The sequence below is a fragment of the Canis aureus genome, chromosome 7 (genome assembly GCF_053574225.1).
Source record: "Canis aureus isolate CA01 chromosome 7, VMU_Caureus_v.1.0, whole genome shotgun sequence".
Classification (NCBI taxonomy): domain Eukaryota; kingdom Metazoa; phylum Chordata; class Mammalia; order Carnivora; family Canidae; genus Canis; species Canis aureus.
The window spans coordinates 60693053-60719609 of record NC_135617.1 but is presented as its reverse complement, the minus strand read 5'-3'; the positions used below and the strand labels follow the sequence as shown (position 1 = coordinate 60719609).

Here is a 26557-nt window from a genome sequence, read left to right as displayed (position 1 = left end):
AGCCTTGGAATAAAGACGGTAATGGTCTAAATGTCCCCAAGTGGCATTATTCATCAGTGCAGCATGCACGTTTGGCTTCTCAGTCCCAAAGCTTTAAGAATTAGTGCAATGCATGTGCCTGCTAGTAAACAGGAGACAGATGGGAGCGAGGACTCTACCTGAGAGGGTATAAATGACGTTGCACTAGGGCTGACATCCGTCCCATGCAAATAAGGCAGCATAAGCCCGCTGAAGCCCGAGAGAGACGGCCGCGGCGCGCCGGCTCCGAGACCGCGGGCACGGCAGAGAAGTGCGCACGCGCGCAGGGGCCCGGCGGATGGGCGGGGCGAGCGGCGCCGGAGAGGTGGTCCCGCCCACACAGGGTGCCGGGGAGCCCGGCTGGCGCCCGGACACCGCGCCCGGACACCGCGCCGGGCTCTTTCGCATTCACCAGTGCTCGGGATCTCGGGAGCCGCTGGCGAGCATCACCTTCAGGTTAGACGTTCCGGATCTCTGGGGTCGGAGACACAAGGGACGGGGGGACAAGCGAGGCCGGCCGGGCGACCGCTCCAGAAACCTGCCGGCTCTCGGAAGCCGACCCACTTCCCTGTGAGGCAACGCGAGAATGGGTGGGGTCTGGCCTCCGGGCCGCGGCGAGGGGCGGTCCCGGTTCGGGGCGGGGTTGGAGGCGGGGAGACCCGGCTGTCCTGGCGCGCAGGCGGCCCCCGGCTTCCGCGTGCGCGTCCCCACTCTCCCCCGCTGGGTGTCGGCTGCCTGCCTGGACCTCGCCGTTGGAAACACGGATCCCCCCTACCTGGGAGGATCCTTGCCTGCCGCCACCCCCGGCTCTCCTCGCAGGTGAAGCCACCATGGAGCGGTTCCTGGCCCAGCTGTGCGACACCAGCGTGTTGCACCCGCTCCCGGTGTGGGAGGGGGACGCCGCCGGCCACTGCTTCACCCAGCTGGTGCTCAGCGCCCTGCCCCATGCGCTCCTCGCCGTGCTCAGTGCCTGCCACTGGGGCACTCCGAGGTGGGTAGAAACAGGTGCAACGCATCTGTCCATGTGTGCTTGCAGACCTCTCCTGAAACCCACATCTCCGCGGGAGTGTAATCAGAATAGTGAGGTCTGTGGAGTAGGGCAAAAATAGAATAAAATCTAGCATTAGCACTTTGCAGCAACGTGTCATGAATTGAACGCAAAACTGGGCGAACAATGTTTTTTTTTTTTTTTTTCGAACAATGTTTTTAGCCAATAAAGGTAGCTTGTGTTGAAGTTGTAGGACCAGTTTCTCACCACTTCCATCCATGAGAACTCAGTATTCCCTAGAATAGAGAAGCATATCTACCCAGATGGAGAGGAAGCAGTAGGTAGAAGAGAAGAGCAAAATCAAAACCTTAATCTTCCTGGGTTTGGAGCCGTAATGTACCTGTGCCAAACTTACCTTGGTTTTGTATTTATTTCTGTATGGCTAGATATGTCTAAAGTTACTCTCACTCTGGCTATTGACAAAGCAGGAGAGAAGTCTACTGTCTGCCTTTTGGGGTCCCTAGTCTGATAGATGGAATGTGTCCTTATCCCAGATGAATCAGGGGGCTGATGAATCCCTTCCTTGAGGAGGAGAAGCTTGGGATCTGTTGGTCTGGGAGGAATCCTGGTTTGTCTTTTACATAGAATGAGGCAGAAGTCTAGAGAGGGTTAGTCAGTTAGCATAGACATCCAAAGCCTGCTCAGAGGACTTTCTATTAAAAATAGACACAGTGCTTCAAGAACTCAGTCTTTGAGCAGGCAAGAAAGACCGTCATATAATCAATAGAAATTATGGTTTTTGCATTTCACTTTTAAGAGTTTTTGTACATTGCTGAAAAGGGTTAGATCCAGAATCTCAGACAAGAAAGGACTGTAGAGGGCTTTGGGTCCAGACTCTTCACTGCTCACCATACTGATGAGAAAAATGAAGTGCAGAGAGGGAAGGAGTCCTTACTCATGGGCTTAAGACTGACTGATGGCCAATTTGGGGCCTCCAAGAGCCCAGTGTTTTGTCCCTACATCTTAAAGAATTCTTAAAGGTTGACTTTTATTCCAGTATAAACTGCTCCATATTACTGTGATTAACTGGACTTTTTAGAGGAAATCCAAAGCATTCTAATCTAGGATTAAACTTTTTCAGTAACCCAGCCCTGCCAATAAGAGGAACAATAGATTTAGTCTTCTCATTATGTAAACCCCCAAGACATTCTCATATGCACTGCTGCAGGTATACTGTACTTAATTTTTAACGTAGGCAGATCACCCTTTTGTTGACTAAAAATGTTTTTGGCTTGCCAAGAAGATAGAGACAAAACTAAAAAAGACGTTTTGTTCAGCAAGTGGAGTCACAAATATGACCTATACCACCTTCTAGAACCGTTGGAAAGTCAGAGAGTAGAATATTCTGAGGCTTTGTCAATTTTAGGCTATTGTAGTCGAGTGTAGAAGCCATATATAAATCAAGTCTTTATTCATCTAGTAGTGTTTCAGGTGAGATTAAGGATTATTTTAGGTAGATATTTTTATAAAAGTGAATATTCATTTCTTGGTTGTTATCTGTATGAAAATTTAGGATTTTTTTTCCTAATTAGTCTTCACATTCCATACATCCTTTAAAAATTTTTTTTATTTACTTATTTGATAGAGAGAAAGTGAGAGAGAGAGAGCACAAGCAAGGGAAGGGCAGAGGGAGAGGGAGAAGCAGGCTCCTGGCCGAGCCGGGAGCCCGATGTGGGGCTTGATCCCAGGACCCTGGGATCATGACCTGAGCTGAAGGCAGACACTTAACCAACTGAGCCACCCAGGCACCGCACGTTTCATACATCCTTAACTAAGAATTGTTAGTTTGTGGCAAAAGAATGATCAGAAATGGTATGGGTAGATTTGAAAACAGATTAGGTTGTGCCAGGAAGACTTCCTGGGAAAAACCCCTTGTATTTCAGGGTAAAGCGAGATACAGATAAGATGTAAAAGGCAGGAAAGGAGCTGATTGCCTCTAGGTAAGTGAGTTATTAGTGATGTGTCTGGCCCTCAATCAGCCACTATGTGCCTCCCTTTCTTTTGTCCCCCCTGTCCCTAGGAATCCAGAGTATATCCTGTACTGCAGTCCCGGCTGGCGCCTCCGACTCACAGCCTCCTTCCTGCTCTTCATCTTTCCATTACTAGACCTCCTTCCAGTGGCTTTGCCACCAGGGGCAGGCCCAGGACCCATAGGGCTAGAAGTGCTGGCAGGGGGTGTGGCAGCTGTGGCCTGGATCAGCCACTGCCTGGCCTTGTGGGCGTTGGCTCATTCCCCTCATGGCCACTCCCGGGGACCATTGGCCTTGGCTCTGGCTGCCTTCCTGCCAGCCCCAGCCCTAGTGCTGACTCTGCTGTGGCACTGCCAGCGAGGCACACTTCTGCCCCCGCTTCTCCCAGGACCCCTATCCCGCCTATGTCTTCTCATCCTGCAGCTGGCTGCGCTCTTGGCCTATGGATTGGGCTGGGCGGTCCCTGGGGCATCACGGAGGCCCTGGGCCCAGGAGCTCCTCCTGTCTCAAGGACAGGAGTCTGAGGTAGCTGAAGATGGAGAAAGTTGGCTGTCACGCTTTTCCTATGCCTGGCTGACACCCTTGCTGGCCCGAGGGGCCCGTGGAGAGCTCCGGCAGCCCCAGGACACTTGCCACCTTCCACGCAGACTGCACCCAACTTACCTGGCTCGTATCTTCCAGGCACATTGGCAGGAAGGGGTCCGGCTGTGGAAAGCCCTGTATAAGGCCTTTGGCCGGCACTACCTGGCACTTGGACTCCTGAAGCTGGTGGGGACCATGCTGGGATTCTCAGGGCCCTTGCTGCTTTCCCTCCTGGTGGGCTTCCTGGAGGAGGGGCAGGAACCACTAAGCAATGGACTGCTGTATGCCCTGGGGCTAGCTGGTGGGGCCATCCTGGGTGCTGTGCTACAGAATCAGTATGGGTATGAGATACGGAAGGTGACACTTCAGGCACGGGGGGCTGTGCTGAATATTCTGTACCGAAAGGCTTTACAGCTGGGGCCCAGACGCCCTCCTGCCGGGGAGGCCTTGAACCTACTGGGCACCGACTCTGAGCGGCTGCTCAACTTTGCTGGGAGCTTCCATGAAGCCTGGGGCCTGCCCCTGCAGCTGGCCATTACCCTCTATCTGCTGCACCAGCAGGTGGGTGTGGCCTTTGTGGGTGGTCTCATCCTGGCCCTGCTGCTGGTCCCTGTCAACAAAGTGATTGCCACGCGCATCATGGCCAGCAACCAGGAGATGCTACAGCACAAGGATGCAAGGGTTAAGGTGAGGGCTGCTTAGGGTCCCTCAGCAATCTGGAGCTGAGGACCCACCCACCTGGTCCCCCAGGTCCTCCCATGCACAGTGCCTGAGGGTGAGAGCATACTCTAGAAGTTAAGAGCTCCAACTGGAGAAAGACATGAGTTCATATCCCAACTCTACCACTTACTAGTTTAATCACCCCAAACGAGTCATTTAACCTCTTTGGGCCTCTATTTCTTCATCTGAGAAATGACCATAGTAGCTTGCTTCAGAGGGTGGTTGTGAGGATCGTATGAGGTGACTCTGGGTATGGGGCCAGTCACAAAGTAAGCAATAAATAAAAGTAGCCTGTTAGTAACACTGCAGTATTAGCTCATGCAGCTGTAAGCAGCAAACTGAGGAGGTAGGAAGTAGCCTGTCTGGGACTAAATGGGCTTTTAGTATGAGTGCCAGGACCCGAGTCCTCTACCTCTTCATCTAGGGCAGAGACCATCTCATAGCCACAGGTGGAGTGGAGAGGTCTAGGAGAGCCCCAGCTACCTCTAAGGGTTGGGCTGAGGGGAAGGGAGTAGGCCAGTCCTCTGCCTGGGCCGGCTCTGCGTGTTGAGTGTCTGGGTTCTGCAGTGACAGGAGGATGGCAGGCCTGGAGGTCCGCACAGCATAGTTGTCAGCCTCTTATGGGAATAGCTCAGAGCGCTAATAGGAGGAAGGTCCTTCATAGCCCAGGCCCTTTTCTCCTACCCATGACAGCTACAGACTAGGTCTCTAGCGCCATCCGGGAAGCTCCCAGTGTCTCCCTGGCTTGCAGACTGGGGATGTGTGAATGTTTGGATCCAAGGAGTTTCTCTAGCCCCTGCCCATCTTGCCTAGACTTGTTGGCTTGTCTGACCCTGGGCTGTGGTGTGGGCCTCCTACACCTGTACGCTCCTACAGAAATAGTTCCTGTACCACCCAAGCCATGAGCCAGACTGGCGACTGGCTCCTGAAGCCCGCTGTTCTGGCCTTGAGAAGTAGTTCTTAGTCCTTTCTCTTATGAAAGGAGAGCTTTTAGGCCAGTGTGGTAGCACCTCAGTACTTTCTGCCTAGGGAGTAGGAAGGTGAAGGGACTCCAGCTCTGACTTGTTCTCCACTCTAGAGCACACACACAGAGGAAAAGTAAAAAGATTGGCAGGGGAAGCAACTCAGGACTGAAAGGGATTTTTTTTTTAAGATTGATTGATTGATTGATTGATTTATGATAGACATAGAGAGAGGGGGAGGCAGAGACACAGGAGGAGGGAGAAGCAGGCTCCATGCCAGGAGCCTGACGTGGGACTCGATCCCGGGACTCCAGGATCGGGCCCTGGGCCAAAGGCAGGCACTAAACTGCTGAGCCACCCAGGGATCCCCCTGAAAGGGATTTATTTGAGGGTGGTATTTCTTCAGAAAGAGCTGAGGTGAGGAAGGAGACCAGTTCTAGGGCAGTACAGGGTATCTAGGAGCCTAGTACTCTGCTTTCTCTCCCAGTAACTTCTGGGTGGAGGAAAGTGGACACCTGTGAGCAGGGTTTCCACTTCACTCTACTTTCTTGTCTCCCTCCCCAGCTCATGACAGAGCTGCTGAGTGGCGTTCGGGTCATCAAGTTCTTCGGGTGGGAGCAGGCACTGGGGGCCCGGGTAGAGGCCTGCCGGGCTCAAGAACTGGGGCGGCTCAGAGTCATCAAATACCTGGATGCAGCCTGTGTGTACCTGTGGGCTGCCCTGCCGGTTGTCATCTCCATTGTCATCTTCATCACCTATGTCCTCATGGGGCACCAACTCACTGCCACCAAGGTGAGTCCCAGAAGAGGGGATGGCTGTAGGAAAGTGTAGAGAGGTGACAGCAAGGAGGCTGTGATGGAGTTAAGAGGTAGCCTCAGGCCCTTGGGGCTGCTGGGAAGGAGGATATCTGGCTACCTTAACCTTTTCCAACTGAGGGGGAGTTCTCCGAACTTTCTAGGGCCCCAAATATATCACCCTTTGCTCTGTGAAGGAATTCCTTTTTTTCCCCTTCTCTTCCATCCTCTTTGATATTAGCCCCAGGCTCCATGTTAGGTTCCCTTATCCTCATTCTAATTACTTTGGGGGGGAAAAATCCATGATCCAGTGCTGGCTCTAGCCAGGGCCAGACAATGTACTTAGAAATTCTGAGAAAGTCTCAGAATGCCCCAGGCCTGTGTGCTTATTGAGGTGCTACCTGGATCTCTGGAGGAACATCTGGAATTTCTAAGATTCTGAGATGGCTACCTTTGCCACCCAAGGATTTTCCAGCCACCCCTCAGTTCTGCTGCTGCCCTGTTCTTCCTTTTACACCCCTGTCTGCCTTCAGATAGCTCCTGGGCTTCAGGTGATGCTTCATCCCCCTTCTGCCCTACTTAGGTGTTCACGGCATTGGCACTGGTGCGCTTGCTCATTCTTCCCCTCAACAACTTCCCTTGGGTGATCAATGGCCTCCTGGAGGCCAAAGTGTCCTTGGACCGGATCCAGCGTTTCCTTGACCTTCCCAACCACAGCCCCCAAGTCTACTATAGCCCAGGTAATGGGGAGCTAGAAGGAAGAGCCTGGCACAGGGTGAGGAGGGAACAATAGCCCCTAGGACGCTGTACATAGGTGCCAGCAAGAAGGGCCAGAGGCAGCAGAATCCAGGCAGAGCAAGTGGACATTTCCTGGGGAAGAATCCTCAGACCAAGACTAAGGCTGAATTAGCCCTGGGCCAGTAGATACAGGACAGGCAAGCCAATGACATGTTCCTGGTTTACCCTCTCCAAGTAGGTAGGTTGTGCCTTAGCAGCCCAAGTTGTGTATTTTTTTCCCTATTCAGATCCCCCCACAGAGCCATCTACAGCGTTGGAGCTCCATGAAGCCCTGTTCTCCTGGGACCCAGTTGGAACCAGCCAGGAGATCTTCATCAATCACCTCGAAGTGAAGAAGGTTTGTTGTTGGATAGACAACCTAGGGGAGTCCCTGGATGAATGAGGGATAAAGACTCAGTGACAGATAAACACGCATGGAGCCAGTCATAGCTAGATGGCCTGCATCTCAAAGCACCAAGGGAAAGAACGGAGGAGCTCTGGTGAGCAGGTTCTACACTCCTCTCTGAGCATCATCCCACTAGCATAGCTTTCTCAGAGTCCTCTACTCTGTCCCTGGTCTCTAGACAGCTATATCCACCTAGTCCAGGCCAACAAGTACGTCTGTCTCTCCATTGTTCCTGCGGAGCCAGCAAACTCAGAATAGACCCCAGAGCTTATTCAGCATCTGCCCCAGGTCAGGGACCAGGGGAGAGGCCCTGTAGCCTCTTCTGAGAAGGATTTTGCAAATGGGGTAGATAATCCTCTATTTAGCCTGCTGAAAAGAAATCACACCCTGTGACTCACACCACTGCATGCATACATCGTCAAAGAAACACTTGAAAGAATATTCCTGGCAGGACAGGACTCCTGTTCCTCTACACACACCCCACCCCCGTCCTGAATTTTCCCTCTCCCTTGACCCCTGTCCAACCCTTTGCCCCACAGCTCAACCCAGCATTCTCTAGTCTCTACCACATTTGGCTCACATTTCTGGCATGGGCTGTATTTTTTTTTTTTTTTTTCTTAGTTCAGGCAAGACAAGGCTGGAATTTTTCAAAGGAATTTTACTAATGTTGTCAGTTGGGGCTTTTTTTTGGATATAAGTCATAGAAACCCACTGGAGCTAGCTTAAGCAAACAAGAGTTTATAATAAGGTTATAGAGATGAATTACAGAATCCAAAGGCATGCATACAGCTGGATCTCAGCAGCTGCCCAGAACCAGGACTCAACTCCTAGAACTCTCCCTCTGTCTGCTTTTCTCTGTATCTGCCTCATGCTTCTCTTTCAGTGGACCTGCTCTCCACTGAGCAGAAAAGGTGACTGCATAGAGCCCTCCCACTTAACAGCTACAGCCAGAAAAAGGGAGAATTCTCAGGGAAGGGTCTCAACTCACTCTGGTGCCCACCCAGAGATGGGTCAATCCTGGCCGATAGAGTGGGGGCATCACAGACAGAGCTCCTGAGAGCACTATCTGTTTCTAGAAAAGGGGTTTTTCTTTCCTTTTTGTACAGGAAGATAGCTCCATGGATGTATGTTACAACTAAGAAATGAAGGGAGAACAGAAAATTTGAAACTGCAAATAACAGAAATGGGCACCTGTGCAAAGCACCACTGCCTTTTGCCCCGACATAGCAGAAGTCTAGCCACAGGTGAACTTAAGTAGCCCAGCATCCAGGCCCCAAAGCCTGGAGTCCCTCCCTCCCTTCTCTTTCCAGGCTCCCTGCTTTGACCTTTCCTTGGAAATTCTAGGCAGTTTCCTCCATTCTCTCTGGTGCCTCTCCAGGGGCCCTTCATGCAGATCAGTGAAACTGATCACTCCTCTAAGTGGAAAGTAAGCACTGTACTTCTGATAGTTCCTATATGAACTATATAGGAACCTCCTACTCGGTGAGGCACAGCTCAGCCTATGGGCTGGAGAATTCTTTCTTCACAGACAAACGGGCCTAAGAAGCCTCCGTGGAATGATTGGCAGCCCAGGGCCTCAGGAGGGAGACCTGATGCTTACTGTCTGGCTTCCTTGCAGGGTGTCTTGGTGGGCATCGTGGGGAAGGTGGGCTGTGGGAAGAGCTCGCTGCTGGCCGCCGTTGCTGGGGAGCTCCACAGGTGAGTAACCTCTAGTGTCCCCTGTCCTCAGCTTTGACCTGCAGCAAACACTTGCCTAGCCCCTGCCCTGTGGTGGATGCCTTTATAGGGTCCCAGGATACTGAGAGTCAGAGACGAACAAGACCTTGTCCCTTTCTTGGGAGAGTTTTAGTCTAGAAAGGGGAAGGCAGTCAAAGTGAGTTATCATAAGCTTCATACCAGAGTATTATCAGTGCTATAATAGTGAGTAAAGAAATAAATGGAAACATCCTGCATCAGTTCATCTTTCAGAAAACGTGGTTACGCAGGGAGGGATCTAGAGAGGAGCAGAGGGATAAAGGAGGGCCTTCTTATTTTACAGTGAGAATGAGTGGGAGCAGGGTGGTGGCCATCCTCTTCTCTGAGCACATCCAGATCTGACAACCCCTTGGCTATAGCCAAAGAGCAATTGCTTCCCTTCCCAATCCAGACTGAGCCTCCAGCCTCGTTAGGTCCCCTCGACCCAGTGGCTACCAATCCAGAAACCCATGTGACATGAAGGGGGACCCGATGTAGAAGACAGCAGTCTGGAGAGGCTTCTGGGAGGCAGGGGGCTGGTTATGGAGGGACCCAGTTGGGGACTGGCCCCCTCATGCTGCTGGCTTGGCTCTTTGCAGGCTGCGTGGGCGGGTGGCAGTGTGGGGGCTGTCCAAAGGCTTTGGCCTGGCCACCCAGGAACCCTGGATCCAGTTTGCCACCATCCGAGATAACATTCTCTTTGGGAAAACATTTGATGCCCAACTGTACAAAGAAGTGATCGAGGCCTGCGCCCTTACTGATGACCTCCATGTGAGTGCCCAAGCCCTAAGACCCCCTGACTGCCTTCTTCCCCATGTCCCTGACACCTCAAGTCAGAGATTTGCTTCTCTGGGAAGAAGTTGCTTCTGCTCAGGCACCATTAACCTGAGACTGGCTGTCAGGTTTGGTCCTCCTAGAGCATCCAGTGTGTGGTTCCCCCTTCCAAGTAGGACCCAAAGGGACAGTAGTGGTGGGGGGGGTTCCACATAGCAGCCTCTAGGCTAGGGTTCCCTCTGAGGCTTTAGCTCTATGTAGGTTCGGCTGGTGGTTCTGGTTCAAGAGGCTTGGGATGCCTGGGTGGCTCAGCAGTTTAGCGCCTGACTTCAGCTCAGGGCGTAATCCTGTAGTCCTGGGGTTGAGTCCCACATCCGGCTCCCGGCATGCTTCTCCTTCTGCCTGTTTCTCCTTCTCTCACTCTCTCTCTCTCTCTCTCTCTGTGTGTGTGTGTCCCTTATGAATAAATAAATAAAATCTTAAAAAAAAAAAAAAAAAAAAAGAGCTTCTCCTACACCTTCCCCTGGGGAGGCTTAAGAGATTTAGGGTTACTAGAGGCAAGTCCAATAGATCCCCTACAATCCAGAGTACTGAATTTAGGAGGATGAGATTCCAGATCTCACCCATGACTTCCCCACTCAATCCCCATGTCCCCAGCAGGATTGTCATCACTACTACTCTGTCCAGGTAAATGTGGAACTTCCCTGGAAAAGAGGACCTTTACTTTGGCTATGGGGTATCCCATGCCCATGAATCATTTGTTTCTACATCAGACATTTCTCAAATGCCTGTCGAGTACTGGGAACGGTTCTAGGCACTAAGTGGTAAATTATAAAGCTTTTCCCTCAGGGGGACTCACTGTCTGATAGACCACAGGTGCTTCCACTGTAATGGGCCCCCCTAAGCTAAGGAGACCACTCCTGAGGCCCCATGAAGGCTTGGGGTACATTCCTTGTGTAAAAATCTATGAAAGCTTCCACATTGAATTTGCCTATCGTCATCCTTGCTCTTAAAAAGGCAGGGTAGGGATGCCTGGGTGGCTCAGCAGTTGAGCATCTGCCTTTGGCTCAGGGCGTGATCTTAGGATCTGGGATCAAGCCCCTTGTCAGGCTCCCTGCGTGGAGCTTGCTTCTCCCTCTGCCTATGTCTCTGCTTCTCTTTCTGTGTGTCTCTCATGAATAAATAAATAAAATCTTAAAAAAATAAAAAATAAAAAGGCAGGGTAGTGAGTGTGACAGGGTGGCTAAGAATCTATATTCATGTCCTGCTGCTTACTAGCTGTAGAACCACCTGAGGGCAAGGTAGTTACTCTGAACTTTGGTTTCCTCTGTGAAAGAGAAAATACCAACTTCATAAGGTTGTCATAGGGATTGGATTGTCAGAATTACAGATTATCCCCTGTTGCTTGATCACCCCAAATTCAAGTCTACTCTCCCTAAGCTCCCTGGCTCTCTTGACGCCCTCTACCTCTTCCCTGCAAGGGGATGGAGTAGAAGGTATTGGGGAGCCCATTGACCAATGCTAGGAGGCCTTTCCTACCAGATTTTGCCTGCTGGAGACCAGACAGAGGTGGGGGAGAAAGGTGTGACCCTCAGCGGGGGACAGCGGGCCCGGATTGCCCTTGCTCGCGCTATCTACCAGGTGAATTAAAGATGAGGAGGTCCTTGGAGGGAGTGGGGAACGGGGATATTTTCATCAGCATCTAGTTTCTTTTTCTCTCTCCCTTCATGCTCTTGAGATGTTTATCCCTTTGCCACCCCATGCCCCTTTTGCAGATTGAAGGCAGAATCAAAGATCCTTTAAAAAAAATTATGTAACTTGAAGCGCTAAGCACTGGCCTTGCTTGACTGGAGGGAAGTTTACCCTCAAGTCTCACCTGCTTTGCCACTGCTCTTGGGGCAGCCCCCAGAGTTCTTCTCAACTGTCTTCTCTGACAGCCTCAAGATTGTGTCCTAGGAGAGGTCTGGGTTCTGACCAAAGGACCCAGGACTTGGTACCCATCATGTCCCCACCTCTTTTAGGAAAAGGAGCTCTATCTCCTCGATGACCCTCTGGCTGCTGTGGACGCAGACGTGGCCAGCCACCTTCTGCATAGGTGCATCCTGGGAGTGCTGAGCCACACTACAAGGCTACTCTGTACCCACCGCACCGAGTACCTGGAGAAGGCAGATTTGGTGCTGCTGATGGAGGCCGGGCGCCTTCTCCGGGCTGGTAATATGGGCCGCCAGGGTGGGAGCCAGTGGATTTGGAACTTGGGCTGTGTGACTGGGTACTTTGGGAACACAGAGGACCAAGATCTCCAGGAACAATGACGTCCTTAGAGAAGAGACAACAGTCAGGTTTAGAACAATCTTTTTATTAAAAATACAAATATTAACAAAACCCCACCTCTGATGGATTATTATCCAGAGGGACATGACCAGGGAAGTTCACTGGGAGAGAAACAGGAGGAAATGAGGCTCCACCAGACTGTTAGAAATTTTGTGAAGCCTGAGGAGAAAGCTCTGCAGTAACAAGAGGTGACTCTGGACAGAGTGCTCATGGATAGCTATGACTCTCCTAGAGTGAACATGTGTCTGAGCTGGCTGGACTACAGGCACAGAGGGATGGACTTGAGAGTCCTCTTCAGAGTCTAGGGGTCCAGGGTAGGGCCCTGCTAGTGAGAGTCAGGGAAGGGGTCCACAAAGAATAGGAGGTGGATTGGCACACTCATTGAGGAAGGCAGAGTATATAGTATATACGCAGGAGCCCCCTGATGATTTCCTTGCTACCTTCCAGGGCCTCCCTCTGAGATCCTGCCATTGGTACAAGCTGTCCCCAAAGCCTGGGCTGAGGAGGGACAAGAGGCTGACTCAGGTATGGCTGAGGGCTGAGGAAAGGGCTTGCCCTCCACCACTTCACTATAGAGATACGTTTTCCTCAGTGCTCCCCTGCCCATCTGAAACACTGAAGTTTAACTGTCTTCCTGCAAACTTAATCCACACCCTGCCCTCCTTGCCCATCCTCACAGCTGCAGTGCAGTCAGTCGGGAACCTGGAGAAAACAAAGGAGAGGCTGGAAGTGGAGGAGAAAACATGTGGCCATCTGCTGCAGGAAGAAAGCAAGAAGGAGGGTGCTGTGGCCTTGCACGTGTACCGAGCATACTTGAGGGCCGTGGGCCTGGGCCTGGCCCTAGCCATCCTCCTCTCCTTGCTCCTCATGCAAGGTGGGAGTGAACCCCAGAGCCCCTCATCCTGCCCCAGTCCTAGATCCCCATCACAGCCATCACCTCCAACTGATCATTACAAAGCCCCGAGCCTCCCCAGGCATGGACAGCAGCTGGGACAATACACACCCCCAGTTCTGAGAGTCCCAGGGACCAGAGGGGTGCACACCATAGCCATCTTCTGGTCTGCCCCCACAGCTTGCTTCCCCTCTGCAAATTCCAGATCATGCGCTCCTCAGAGCTGATGGGTGATGGGCCCAGGGAAGGAGTGCACACTGGGGAGGACATGGGATAGTAGGAAGGTGGAGAGGGCCAGGGATGGGGGTTAAGGGCAGAAGGTTAAGGGGGTGTTTGAATGGAAAAAAGGGATGAGTCACAGCTTTTCCCTCCCTTTCCCCACCGAGGCACAAGGAACGCTGCTGACTGGTGGCTCTCCCACTGGATATCCCAGCTGAAGGCAAACAAGAATAACTCCCAGGAGGTGCCAGCCCCCACCAACCCGGGATCCACAGGGCTCCTCTCTGCCCAGCTGCTTCTCTTCTCCCCCGGAAACCTCTAGTGAGTGGCTGGAGCTAGAGCAGGCTTGGGGCTCCCAGAGGGGTTGCGGAGGTGGGGGTGGGGGTCGGGGCTGATGTTCCAGGTGTGTGTCTTCTGGTGGGGAGAGCTGGCGTGGGGGAGGGGAAGGGACCCCCCGAGGGGCCCTTCTTTTGGTTACCCACAGCCCCCTCCTCACCACCCAGCACCTCAGTGTTCCCACTGCCAAAAACTGCCTCCAATGGCTCCTCAGACATCCGTTTCTACCTCACCGTATACGCAACCATTGCTGGTGTCAACTCCCTCTGCACCTTTCTCCGGGCAGTGCTCTTTGCAGCGGGCACCCTCCAAGCAGCCGCCACCCTACATCGCCGCCTGCTGTGTCGAGTCCTTATGGTGAGGGGATAGGAGGGTGGGGTGGCATGGGGGAGCCCTCTCAGTACTTGGGCTCCATCAGGTGCCCCATCCTACCTCCTAGTCCTCAGGAGAAGACAGCCCTCACAGGTGCGTGCAGCACTTGGCAGCTTGAGACCTGGAGAGGCTGAGAGCAGAGCAGCTCTCTGAGTTCAAACCCAGTTACTTAAGCTGGTAGCGTTCTGACCTGTAAAATTGGGAGAAGAGAATCTTCCTGAGTCACTCCTGTTTTGGACTTCAAGTGCAGAGGCCTGAATTAGTCACCTCTTATTTGTGGGGCATGGGACACCCCTTAGATCATAAGTTCCCTTTTTTATTTTACTTATTTACCCATTCCCTTTTATCTATGTACCTACCCTATTCTGTTTCCCCTTCTTTCCTTGATAAAGCAACCATTCTTAGTAGGTATCATCTCAGGACTCTGAGATCAGAGCCCAAGCCAAAGGCAGACGCTTAAACAACTGAACCACCCAGGCACCCTTGGCATTCTATTTCTTAACAATTTTTTTTTTTTAGTTCTTACAATTTTTATTTAGGGCTGTTTTTAAGATCCATCCCTGTTGTGTACATATTTAGTCTGTTGCTGACCTTATAGGCTTATTATGAGGATTAAATTAATTAGTACATGGAAAGTGCTTAGGATAGTGCCTGGAACATACTAAATACTCAATCAGCAATTATTATTAGTCATGTTGTTCTTTTTTTTTTTTTTAAGATTTTATTTATTCATGAGAGACATAGAGAGAGAGGCAGAGACACAGGCAGAGGGAGAAGCAGGCTCCATGCAGGGAGCCTGACATGGAACTCGATCCTGGGTCTCCAGGATCAGGCCCGGGGCTGAAGGCAGCGCTAAACCGCTGAGCTACCCAGGACGCCCTTTTTGTTGTTCTTATAAAGCCCTTTTCTTGTCTGTTATCCTTTTTTTTTTTTTTTTTTTTAAGATTTTATTTATTTATTCATGAGAGAGACACAGAGAGAGAGAGAGGCAGAGACACAGGCAGAGGGAGAAGCAGGCTCCACGCAGAGAGCCTGATGTGGGACTCGATCCCGGGTCTCCAGGATCACCCCCTGGGCTGCAGGCAGTGCTAAACCGCTGCACCACCGGGGCTGCCCTTGTCTGTTATCCTTTAAAAAAATTTTTTTAAGTAATCTCTACACTGTGTATGGGGCTCGAACTCACAACCCTAAGATCAAGAGCCTTGATTGTGCCTCACCAACTGAGCCAGCCAGGCACCCTCTTGACCATTATCAAGGTCTTGTAATAACCCTGTGAAGTAGGTACTGTTATCCCCATTTTTTTTTATTTTCTTTTTTTTTACCCCCCCGCCCCCCCACTCTGTTATCCCCATTTTACAGATAAGGAACCTGAGGCAATGAGAGCGTAAGTGACCTGGGTAAGGCTAGTTCTGTGGAGAGTTGGGCTGGGAACCCAGTCCTATATGGGTATTCCTGTTGCCTGTCAGGGAGTAGCCACCCACAGTTCTGCCTCTCCTCCAGGACCACAGCCTCTTTGGGCTGTGAAGGAATTCGTTTCTTATAAATTGGCATTAGGAGGTGCTTCCAGAAGTCCTTTGCCCTAGTCCCCTGCCCTAAGAGGATTATTCCTCAAGTAAAGGCAGAGAGCTGGGGGATGGAGAAGGTGAAGAAAGGGACAGGCTGTCTCTGAGATGGCCCACCCAGTAGCCATCTAAACAGCTAGAGACTGGGCAGCCCCTGTGGCACAGCGGTTTGACACCACCTGCAGCCCGGGGTGTGATCCTAGAGACCCGGGATCGAGTCCCACATCGGGCTCCCTGCATGGAGCCTGCTTCTCCCTCTGCCTGTGTCTCTGTCCCTCTCCCTCTCTCTCTCTCTCTCTCTCCCCCTCTCCCTGAATAAATAAATAAATAAATAAATAAATAAATAAATAAATCTTTAAAAATAAAATAAAAAAAAAAAAACAGCTAGAGACTGCTGAGCACTCACTCTCTGCCAGGCAGACTGTGCTCAGCATCTGACTGCTGTACACGTGCTTTCGATCCTACCAGCAGCCCTGAGAGCTGCAGTTCTGTTATTATCCCTGCTTTTGAGATGAGGAACAGGGGCCTTTAAGAGATTAACCTCCTTGGGACGCCTGGGTGGCTCAGTGGTTGAACGTCTGCCTCTGGCTCAGGTCGTCTGCCTCTGGCTTAGGTCTGCCTCTGGCTCAGGTTGTGATCCCGGGGTTCCAGGATCAAGTCCCATATCAGGCCCCCTGCAGGGAGCCTGCTTCTCCCTCTGCCTGTGTCTCTGCCTCTCTCTGTGTGTCTCTCATGAATAAATAAATAAAACCTTTAAAAAAGAGAGAGAGAGAGAGAGAGATTAAGCTCTTTGCCCGGGGCCTCCTATCCAGCAAATGGCAGGGCCAGAATCCCAGCGGCAGTCTGATTCCAGAGCCTGAGTGCTGAGCTACGAGCTCATACTGACTTAGCCACGGGCGATCAGGATGTTCCTCTTGACCTCTAACTAAATCTTACGAGCCTAAAGTCCTCTTCTTCTGGAAAGAGACTGGCTCCTGCCCTGCAAAGGGGAGTTGGCATGTCTAGCACAGAGGTAGAGGAATGGCCAGCATGGCCTCTCAGGGTCATCACTAGCCGGAGAGATGGGAGAGTCTCTACTTTTCCCACCCTGAGAGGGTCTCCCTCCAAGCTCCACCAGCCCCTTCCTCTCTGCCCCCAAACTCTGGGGACACTTTCCTCCTTTCCTCTTTTCTACTTTGGGCCTTTCTCCCCACCCCACCTCCCCCCCAGGGCTGTCCCCAGCCCCTCTGCTGCCAGGCCCTGCCCTCGCCCAACCACAACCCCTCTCCCAGGCGCCAGTGACTTTCTTCGACTCCACACCTGCCGGCCGGGTTCTAAACCGCTTCTCCTCCGACGTGGCCTGTGCAGATGACAGCCTGCCCTTCACCCTCAACATCCTGCTGGCCAATGCGGCGGGCCTGCTGGGCCTCTTGGCAGTGCTGGGCTCGGGCCTGCCCTGGCTGCTACTGCTGCTGCCCGTGCTGAGCGTCCTCTACTACCGCGTGCAGCGCCACTACAGGGCCTCCTCCCGGGAGCTGCGGCGCCTGAGCAGCCTCACCCTATCACCTCTCTACACCCACCTGGCTGACACCTTGGCTGGCCTCCCTGTGCTCCGGGCCGCAGGGGCCACCTCCAGGTGCGTGGAATCTGCCTCTGGCCACAGCCAGTGGGGAGGAGAAGCTGAGGGAGGTGAGAAGAAGGACCCCTGAAAAGAAGGGCACATGGAGGCAGGCCCCAGGTCTCCTGAGAAAGGAAGGGTGGGTGAGTGCAGAAAAAGGGATGGGGGATAGGGGGCAGAACATAGTCCCTCTGTACCCGCTAGGAGAGGCCTGTGGGTGTGTAGGTCAGCTCCGAAAAAGTTGCTGCGTTCTGCGGGGAAGGAGTCTGGTGGGGTCACTGCAACAAGGGAGTGGCCTCTCATCCCTCCTGGCCTCCCCCAGGTTTGAGGAGGAGAACCAGAGACTCCTGGAGCTAAACCAGAGGTGCCAATTTGCCGCCAGTGCCACGATACAGTGGCTAGACATTCGGCTGCAGCTCATGGGAGCCACAGTGGTCAGTGCCATCGCGGGCATCGCCCTAGTGCAGCACCAGCAGGGCCTCACCAACCCAGGTGCCACCCCGGGAGCCTCACTCTCAACTCAGAAGCATCCCAGACCTCCCTCCCTGCACTGTCCCCCCAGCATTTCATCTCCCACCTTGGGGTCCTGTGAGGATGTGTTGTCATTGTCATCACTCCCATTTTAGAGTTGAGGAAACTGAGTCCCAGGGAGAGACTTGCCCAGGTGGTAGTGGGTCTGGGACTAAAACAAGCATTCTGACCTTCACCCCTTCCCTGCTCTGCCCCATTACTGACACTGCCAGGCCCATCTTCCATTGTCTTCTCTCGAAGCCTATCCAGGCCCACCTCACTCCCTTGTGGCTCACCTCCTGTGGATCCCATCTGGGTCCCAGCATCTTCCTGCTTCTCTACAGGCTTTTTTTTTTTTTTTTTTTTTTTTTTTTTTAAGATTTTATTTACTTATTCATGAGAAACAGAGACAGAGAGACAGAGACTCAGCCAGAGGGAGAAGCAGGCTCCATGCAGGGAGCCTGATGTGGGACTCGATCCCAGGTCTCCAGGATCACACCCTGGGCCGAAGGCAGGCGCTAAACCGCTGAGCCACCCAGGCTGCCTTCTGCAGGCTTTTACGTGCCACAGTCCATAGCCTTGAATTCTCCCTCCTGCCCCAGCTCTGCTCCCACATGTATCCTAGTGTCCATCCGCTAGCGGCTTGTGCTCTTCGCCTCCAGGACTGGTGGGCCTGTCACTGTCTTACGCTCTGTCCCTGACGGGCCTGCTCTCTGGCCTGGTGAGCAGCTTCACGCAGACAGAAACCATGCTGGTAAGCGTCGAGCGTCTCGAGGAGTACTCCTGTGACCTGCCCCAAGAGCCCCAGGGCCAGCTGCCAAGGGTAGGCCTGCAATCCCTGCCCTGGGCCTGGGCACTGGAACCCTGGGGGACCCTCCTGACAGTCCCGCCTCCCCTCATTCCTTTCCTTTTGGTCCTCACTGTTTTTCTCAGCCCCTCTCATGTCACTGTGTGATGTCACATTCTTCACGGTGTGTCTCTCATCCTTGTGCCCATCCAGAGGGCCTCACCTCTGCTGCCCATGCCCTTTCCTCTTGTGCCAACCCTTTCTCCTTATTTTCCCTTCTTCCCACTCCCCATTGCGTCTCCTCCTCATTTCTTCCACCTTACCCATCTCTGTCTCTCTCCCACCCATGGACCCCACCAGCTGGGCGTTGGCTGGCTGACCCAGGGGAGTGTGGAGTTCCAGGATGTGGTGCTGGTATACCGGCCGGGGCTGCCAAATGCCCTGGATGGGGTGACTTTCCGTGTGCAGCCTGGAGAGAAGTTGGGCATCGTGGGCCGCACAGGCTCTGGCAAGTCTTCCCTGTTGTTGGTGCTCTTCCGGCTGCTGGAACCTAGTTCGGGGAGAGTGCTGCTGGACGGTGTGGACACCAGCCAGCTGGAGCTGGCTGAACTCAGGTCTGGGGGAGGAAGAAGAGGGACACCAGGCTACTGGGACATGGGGGAATGTCCAGCTAGGAAGGCTTTATATCAACCCGGGGCAGCCAGGGCCAGGAAGGGGCAGGATAGAGGACAGGACAAGCAGGTGAGGACAGCGAGATCCTAGTACCGAGGTTCAAACTCATAGCTGTGGTCTCAAGGTCTGCAGTCTGACCCAGGCCCACCTTTCCAGTTTTGCCTTATACTTTCTGGCACATAGCCTCCATTCGAGACCACCAGTCACTGCCTCCTGAACCAGAGTCTTCTAGGGGCAGTGCCCCATACTGATGTCCTCAGCCCTGAGACTCGGCAGGCAGTGCTTGGGACAGCTCAAGACCTGGGTCGGTTGCCCCCAGCCACAAGTGGCCTTTTCTGGAGCTAATCATCTCCCTATCCCCACATCTAGGTTTTTTGTTTTTTGTTTTTTTCAAAAGTGATCTAGTATCATTTTTGCTGAGTTCTGTGCCATGCACGAGGTAGGGCAGCTCTGTCCTAAAGCCCATGACTGATCCCAAGCCCTGGCCCTGGTCTTCCTGCCTTCTCTTCTCACCTGTGGCAGCCTTACCTTATGGCTCAAACATATAGCTCCTCAAGACTTGATTCCAGGCCCACTTCTGACCTTGAAGTGTCCCCTCCCCATTCATGTTCTGGTCATTCCTTGCCACTGCTGCCCAGTGGCTGCTAGAGTTGGGCCCACACAGCTTAGCCCACTCCTGTTCTCAGTGTTTCTCCATATTTTGTGCCTTAGTGAGATGTAAGCTCCTTAAGGATAGGGTCAAGACCTTTGGTATCTTGATGCTCCCTGTAGCACTGGCACAGTAGGTACACAACTGATCAGCTGGGGAGCAGAGTGGGGATTTTGTTCAGGTCTTACCCCTCCCCCCAAGCTTTCCTGGAAGTGCCCACTAAAAAACTGTGCTAGGAACAGAAGTGGCCACATCTCCAGTCTAGATCCCATGTCCTGTTGCCTTCTTACCCCCCCAGATCCCAGCTGGCTATCATCCCCCAGGAACCCTTTCTGTTTAGTGGGACTGTTCGGGAAAACCTGGATCCCCAGGGCCTGCATGAGGACAGGGCCCTGTGGCAGGCCCTGGAGCAGTGCCACCTGAGCGAGGTGATCGTGTCCTTGGGTGAGTATTAGGCCCTACCCTGCAGGGTAGTCAGAGGGAGCAGGGAGAGGCCTGAGACCTGGGGCTGAGGATGCTGTGCCTTGCAGGTGGCCTGGATGGTGAGCTGGGTGAGGGGGGCCGGAGCTTATCCCTGGGGCAGAGGCAGCTGCTGTGTCTGGCCAGGGCTCTCCTCACGGATGCCAAGGTGAGGCAACAGGAAGGGACATTAAAGAGGGCCAGGAAGAAGGCAGGGGGCAGTCAGGGTGAAGGAGTGGGTTGTGGAGAGGTTTTGGGGGACTAAGTTAATTTTCCTTTTAGAGCTGGAGGTGGGGAGCTGTAGGTTGGCTGGTCTGGGCCCGGAGGTGGGGGCTGGTACTTGGGTGGGAGCCAAGGCTAACCCGATTCCTCCCTCCTCTCCCCCCACCCTCTGCACATGTTCCAGATCTTGTGTATTGATGAGGCCACGGCGAGTGTGGACCAGAAGACAGACCAACTGCTCCAGCAGACCATTTGCAAACGCTTTGCCAACAAGACAGTGCTGACCATTGCGCACAGGTGTGCCAGTGTCTGGAGTGAGAATTGAATCAAGGCCTATGGTGACATGAACCCAGAGCCTCCCTTCCTTTCAGGGACCCCAGGGGTCAGGGCTCTAGAGATTCTAACCCCCCATGAATCTCAGCTCCTTGTTCTCCAGGCTCTTTATAGCACACTGTCCAAGGGTATCTGCAGTCTTCCCCAGCACAGAGCCAGACACTAAAGCCTGTGGGGCATACCTATGCTGTCCAGGGGAGAAGAGGGAAGAGCAAGTCAGCTCTCTTCTTTAGGCCCTTGTCCGCTGTCCCCCCACTGACCACCTTCTCTCACACAGGCTCAACACGATCCTGAACTCTGACCGTGTACTGGTGCTGCAAGCAGGGAGGGTCGTGGAGCTGGACTCCCCCGCTGCCCTGCGCAGCCAGCCCCACTCGCTATTCCAGCAGCTGCTGCAGAGCAGCCAGCAGGGATCCCAGTCCTCTCGCTGAGGGTCCTGAGCCTGCCCTCTCACCGTCCTACAGGGTCTCCCCTCGGTCTTACCTAGTCCTGAGCAGCTGCAGGGGTGCTGGCTGCTTGTTTACATTCTCCTTTGTGGCTCTACCTCTCCCTCACTTCCCAGAGGGGAAAAGGGGACCCTAGGTCTTCTCTGGAACCCCTGTTCTCTTGCGGGGCAGAGTCCTGAGGCTCCAGAACCAGGCCTCTGCTCTGGCCCTCTTACAGCTGGGACTTCAGGCAGATTTTCTGGCAAAGGAGCCCATGTGCACTTTTCATAGTTTTATTTGATAAAATTTCCATCTTACAGTCTATGTATTAAAAAAATAATATTTCTGGTGTGTGGCTAAGGTCCTTCAGTGTGTGAGCCCCAGGAGAGGGGTGGCGACGAAGGCCTATTCCAGTCTGAGAAGCTGAGGAGGTGAAGGTGGGGGGCTGGGGAGCCCCCACCTCCATCACAGTGCTGTGGTCTTTCCAGGCTCAGGGGGCAGGTCAGGTGACAGGGGGAGCCCTGCCGGCAGCATGCTAACCTGACACTCCTGGTCCTGGCATGCCGGGGCATAGTGTGGGGCAGGGTAGCAACAGGGTCCAGGGGGGCATACACCCCGGCGCCAGGCCCTCAGGGTCAGCAACATTGTGGACAGGACCAGGGCGGTGGTGAGGGCCCCAAAGACCACCACAGCCACCAGGCTAGATACACCTAGCCCAGCCTCTTGCCTCCGCACCACCTCTTTCACTGAGATGCGCAGCAGACCCGCCCCCACGCTGTGGGGGACAGGCCCTGTGGCAGGTACTGCCAGAGCCGAGGTGGTCCCCAAGGGGATGTCCACTATGGTGGCGGGTTCTGAGACCGGTAAGATGAGCTCGCAGGTCTTGCCGCCATAGCCGCTGGGGCAGAGACAGTCAAAGTCATGGACGCGGTCCCGACAGCGGGCCCCTCTCTGGCACGGACGGCTGGCACAGTCATCCAGGTTGACTGTGCAGAAGCGACCAGCAAAGCCCTCAGGGCAGAGGCAGGAGAAGCGGTTTATGCCATCCAGGCAGGTGGCGCCATTGGCACAAGGTCGCATCAGACAGTCGTCTACATTGACCTCACAACGAGAACCCACAAAGCCTACCAGACAGCGGCAGGTGAAGTTGAGAGCAAAGCCCTGGTCATCCTGGCATTGCCCACCATTCCGGCATGGGGAGCTGCAGTGGGAGGGAAAGAGGTCTGTAAGGCCAACTCACACTGTTAGGGTAGCCCAGGTCAGCATCCTGACTGCCGCCACCCTTCAACCCCCTTTCTGGCTAAGTCACCTTGAGTCCCTCTCTCTGAGCCTCCAATGCCTCCATTTTAAAAATGAGAATAAGACTAGTCCCCTAGTCCCCCCAGATTGTGAGGGTTAAATGAGCTAATTCAATGTCAAGCGGTTAGCATAGGACCTGGCCCCAAGGCAAGGCTCAACGCAGGCGTGCTATTATTATCCTCAGAGACACTTGGACCTGCAGCAGAAATGAGGACAAGTCCAGCCCTGCAGCCCATGTGCTCACTCACAACAAGGCAGAGAGTTGCTGAGCGGAATGTCTCTGGGAGCTGTGTGCCAGCTTTTCCGAGGGGCCAAGGGGAGTCCTAGGTCCTTAACCTCCCTACACCCACCTTCTCAACCAGAGCAGTCACATGTTAACGTGGTACAACTTCAGCAACTCCAAGTTTGGTTTTGGAGAAACGGTTCAAATGGTACCAAAAAAGTTGAGAAACCCTGGACAAGGGACACTTTGGCTCCCTGGACCCTCAGACCTAATACTTTGCCACCACCCTCTCTATAGTCCTGCTTCCTTTCCCATCACCAACTTCTCCCCTAACCTCCCACTCACCCACAGGCCAGTACTCACCCTGCCTGTTCACAGGGTCCAGACTTGCGCTCGCAGTCATGTCCATGGAAACTTGGTGGACACACACAGTGGTACTCACCACCCCCGTCATAGACACACTGGCCACCATTCCGACAGGGGTTCTGTGTGGTACAGATGTGCTCATCTGGAAAGGAGACCGGGAAGGCTCTGGGTGCCTGAGGTCTGGGTGCCCAGACCTGCCCAGGCCCCACCTGAAGCTCTGTGGGCATGACTTGTACTACAAACCCACCCAGAGCTTCTGTGGTGTAGTGGGGGAAAACAACACTGCATTGGTGTCAGGAGGCTCCTAGCCCCAGCATCATCTGTCTGTCTCAAAGCTATTGGGCAAGTTGTATCTCATCTGTGGGTCTCCGTTTCCTCATCGGTAAAATGAGTACATTTTAGCAGCTGCCTTGCCCACCTCATAGGATTATGTTGACTGAATTAGGCAACTGGTATAAAGTCTAAAATGATAAAATACCATGTATTTGAGGGTTTAAGCCAGACAGTGCTCTTAAATATGTGCTTAATATTAAATATAGGTGCTCGATAAATATGTTATCGATGGATGTTCTCCCAAGACACGGGGTCCCTAGTCCAAAAGCTACCCTTACTGCTCCCCTACCTTTGTCACAGAACTTGCCTGCCCAGCCACTATGACAGATGCACTGCCAGGGCTGGTGGCAGGTCCCATGCTGGCAGCCAGGCATTCTCACACAGCGCTCACAGTGCAGCCCTTCCCAGCCTGGGTCACACCTGGTGGGGAGAAGCACAGGGGCAGGGCTCTGGGTTGGGGGATCTGAGGAGATGGGAGAGGCAATACCAGAGCTTCTAGAAAACACAAGGACATATGAGAACCTCTAAGAGAGACCAGGCCTGCCCCAGGTAGGTATAGGGCTGTACGGGGTCATAGGACATATATATGGAGTCAGACCATGAGACACCAGCGTTCAAGTCCTGGGTTTGTGCTTTGTCTAACCTCTCTGGGCTTCAGTGTTCTCATCTGTAATAGGTTGGGTTAGGTTGGGTTGAGGAAGAAATTAAGATGACATTTGTAAATAACCCCAGTACCATTCCTGGCATGTCTGAGGTGCTCAGAAGCAGTTTATTTTTTTTTTATTTATTTATTTTTTTTTCAGAAGCAGTTTAAAAAGAGTGACCTTGAAAGGTCATAAGGACTCTCTTCCCATCCTCATTCCAGGACAAAGACCTGAAGTATTTCAGGGTGTCTCAAACACCTCAAGCCACCTCCTCCAATACCTTGCCTTGTCAGCTCATTTCCTTATGTTCAGACACACTTTTCTCGTGCTGCAGAATTGGCCCAACCCCCACCCCAGTGAGTCAATTAACTCAAATTCATCAAGAAAAATACTCTTTCTAAGTGCATCTCCCCAGCAACCCTCCTGTAGTCTTTCTTTCCCAGGCTAAACCCATTCTCTTTATATTTTTATCTCCCCCTTTCCTCATGGCCCCCAATCTCCAAACTCTCAAGCTTCAGGTCTTTCTACTGGTATCTTGAGGAGGAACGTTTCAGAATACCTGGATCAGCTTTGGGAGAGTAAAGGAGTAGGGAGTGGAGAGGCATAAGCCAGAAGGAGAAAAGAGAGGCAAAGCAGAGGGGAAATGGGGCCGGGAGAGGTTAGCCAGTCTGCCCTGTGGCCATGAGGGGATGAGGAGTGAACAGTAGGGTTTTAAGCCCCTGGACACTCTGCCCTGGGGCTTGACCTGGATGTGGGTGTGGACCTGCTGGGAAATGGTGAGCAAAGGGTTTTTGGTAGCACGTGTTGGACAGAGGTACCTGCAGGAGCCGTCAGGCGCACAGCAGCCGTGGGCCAGGTCACAGTGGGAGCTGCAGTCATCGGCTGCAAGAGATTGAGGTGGGAAGGGTGAGACCGAGTCAGGGCTCCGCTCCCTGAGACGCGGGGCTCGGAGGAGCGGGGTCTCACTAATTGGCTGGGCTCTGCTCCAGGCTGGGGCAGAACAGAGTCCTCGCCGCCTCGCAAGGGGCTCTCTAGGTCTGGTCAAGCCCGCGGGCCGGAGGCTGCAGTGCCGTCTCTGGCCGGCAGAGGTCAACGCGCAAGCGACGGATGGCGGGGCAGGGCCGCGACCCGAGCCCGGGGGCGCGCTCACCTCCCGCAGGCTGAACGGGCGCCCCCAGGATGCACAACAGGCACACGAGATGTAGACAGCGGCAGCCGCTGGGCATGGTCAGCGCCGGCCTCAGGAGGGAAGGACGGATGGACGGCCGGACGTGCGCACACCTGTGGGACGGCACGGGCTGGGAGGCGGCGGGACCCGGAGACGGTGGCACGGAATCCGGTTCGAGGGACACGAGTCGAGGGGGAAGAGGGGCGTCGGGACAGAAGGAGGTGGGGGCGGGAGGGCGGAGGCGGGGAAGGCTGGGCAGGCGAGGGGACCGGAGACAGGAGCCCCGGAGCGGGCTCTGTGGGAAGGAGGCGAAGGATGGACAGCGCGGAACGAGGTCCAGGCGCCGGAGGGGCCCGGGCTGGGCACGCAGGCCGCACGGCGGACTCCGCGGGGACGGGGACAGCGCCGGGAGGCGGCCTCGGGCGCGGAGGGGACGCGGGGGCCGGTTCCCGGCAGCGGGCAGTCTCCGCCTCCCACCTCGACTCCCCCCCCCCCCCCCCGGACCTGCTCTCCACGTCCCCTTCCCATCTCCGTCGCCTCGGCTCGGCCGCGGCGCGGGGCCTGGGTCCCCAGGACGCCCCTGGCTCCGCGCGCCCCTGCCCTCGCGGTCCTCACCTCGGGCTGGGAGGCAGCGCGCCCCGGGACGCAGAGCGGGGCGGGATCCGACGGGCTCCGCCAAGGGGCCGGGGCGCGGGGCCACCCCTAGCCGGCCGCGGGGACGGGCGCCGAGGCAGCTGCCATGCGAGCCGAGCGCTCGCAAATCTGGGGCTCAAGGCGACCCCGAGCGGCGGCGGCGGCGGCGGCTCCTCGCGCGCGCTCAGGCGGCCTGCCAGGGGCGGCGTGTGCCGGCGGAGCCCGCCCCCCCTCCCGGAGCTCCCGCCCCCCCTCCCGGAGCTCCCGCCCCCCACCCGCGGGCGTCCGGCGCCCACCCCCCGCGACGCAGGGCTCACACCTCGCCCCGCGCCCCCCGGGGCCCCCGCCTTCGCTGCCACCTAGCCCTTCCGAACCTCGCTTTCTTCAGCGAAAAGAGGAAATTAGGGGAATCAAAAAGGAAGAAGACTGCCAAGTGCCAGCCAAATGTGCACAGCCGCTATTCTCCCATCTTGCATCCCTTGCCGTCCTGACCCGCGCCCCTCATCCTGTGCCCCACCTCTGCTCTCGCCAGTCAGCTTCCCATCACGCTTCTCTGTTAAATCCCATGCACGCTCCGGGCACCCTTGCGGCTCCAGGCCCTCCTCCTGTCACCAGCCCACGCCTCCTCCGTTTGTAAATCCTACATCACCTGCTTTCGTGTGTGTGCTCTCCTCCTCCTCCACGCCCTCCTCTTCTTTCTTCGTTGCCATTCCCAGCCTTCCAGGATCGACCCATGCCTA

General features: G+C 54.3%; 2 protein-coding genes and 1 long non-coding RNA gene across 13 annotated transcripts in view; 1 reads left to right on the top strand and 2 right to left on the bottom strand.

The window, feature by feature from the left end:
• Nucleotides 1–612, bottom strand: part of LOC144317482 (uncharacterized) — a 46974-nt gene extending 46362 nt beyond the window's left edge. For 2 of the 6 annotated variants that reach the window (XR_013383481.1, XR_013383484.1), the window contains exon 1: nucleotides 159–609. This is a non-coding gene — a long non-coding RNA (uncharacterized LOC144317482). Of the gene's footprint in view, nucleotides 1–158 lie in introns of all 6 variants that reach the window. The other 4 variants (XR_013383483.1, XR_013383482.1, XR_013383480.1 and 1 more) reach the window with 4 other exon arrangements.
• Nucleotides 318–21500, top strand: ABCC10 (ATP binding cassette subfamily C member 10). Of its 3 annotated transcripts, none has more exons than XM_077903876.1 (22): nucleotides 318–474; nucleotides 838–1009; nucleotides 3087–4305; nucleotides 5865–6092; nucleotides 6678–6834; nucleotides 7120–7229; nucleotides 8896–8975; nucleotides 9611–9782; nucleotides 11328–11426; nucleotides 11807–11996; nucleotides 12564–12641; nucleotides 12796–12990; nucleotides 13395–13548; nucleotides 13731–13920; nucleotides 16769–17112; nucleotides 17417–17586; nucleotides 18267–18427; nucleotides 18752–19005; nucleotides 20011–20156; nucleotides 20243–20340; nucleotides 20578–20690; nucleotides 21004–21500. In XM_077903876.1, the coding sequence occupies exons 2-22, from the start codon at nucleotides 849–851 to the stop codon at nucleotides 21155–21157; spliced, it is 4473 nt and encodes a 1490-aa protein (XP_077760002.1). In that variant the 5' UTR covers nucleotides 318–474; nucleotides 838–848; the 3' UTR covers nucleotides 21158–21500. The 3 variants fall into 3 exon arrangements, 2 of the variants coding, with proteins under 2 accessions (XP_077760002.1, XP_077760001.1); XM_077903875.1 differs by having other exon boundaries at nucleotides 19978–20156; XR_013383479.1 differs by lacking the exons at nucleotides 18752–19005; nucleotides 20578–20690; nucleotides 21004–21500.
• DLK2 (delta like non-canonical Notch ligand 2) lies at nucleotides 21431–26557 on the bottom strand. 4 transcript variants are annotated; one of them, XM_077903899.1, is made up of 6 exons: nucleotides 26467–26557; nucleotides 25167–25297; nucleotides 24835–24898; nucleotides 23662–23792; nucleotides 23037–23181; nucleotides 21431–22352 (listed from the first exon to the last, which is right to left on the bottom strand). In XM_077903899.1, the coding sequence occupies exons 1-6, from the start codon at nucleotides 26550–26552 to the stop codon at nucleotides 21617–21619; spliced, it is 1293 nt and encodes a 430-aa protein (XP_077760025.1). In that variant the 5' UTR covers nucleotides 26553–26557; the 3' UTR covers nucleotides 21431–21616. The 4 variants fall into 4 exon arrangements, with proteins under 4 accessions (XP_077760025.1, XP_077760026.1, XP_077760028.1 ...); XM_077903900.1 differs by lacking the exon at nucleotides 26467–26557 and adding an exon at nucleotides 26335–26459; XM_077903902.1 differs by lacking the exon at nucleotides 26467–26557 and adding an exon at nucleotides 26192–26328.

What these genes read in the sequence shown, in the direction of transcription:
- ABCC10 (XM_077903875.1), top strand. Translation starts at nt 849, where the DNA reads ATGGAGCGGTTCCTGGCCCAGCTGTGCGACACCAGCGTGTTGCACCCG. An exon ending in CTCCTTGCTCCTCATGCAAG is followed by an intron (nt 12,991 to 13,394) that starts GTGGGAGTGAAC and finishes TTCCCCACCGAG; the next exon opens with GCACAAGGAACGCTGCTGAC. An exon ending in GCAGGGCCTCACCAACCCAG is followed by an intron (nt 17,587 to 18,266) that starts GTGCCACCCCGG and finishes CTTCGCCTCCAG; the next exon opens with GACTGGTGGGCCTGTCACTG.
- DLK2 (XM_077903899.1), bottom strand. Translation starts at nt 26,552, where the DNA reads ATGGGTCGATCCTGGAAGGCTGGGAATGGCAACGAAGAAAGAAGAGGA. An exon ending in GCGCCTGACGGCTCCTGCAG is followed by an intron (nt 23,793 to 24,834) that starts GTACCTCTGTCC and finishes TCTCCCCACCAG; the next exon opens with GTGTGACCCAGGCTGGGAAG. An exon ending in AGGCAAGTTCTGTGACAAAG is followed by an intron (nt 23,182 to 23,661) that starts GTAGGGGAGCAG and finishes TCTCCTTTCCAG; the next exon opens with ATGAGCACATCTGTACCACA.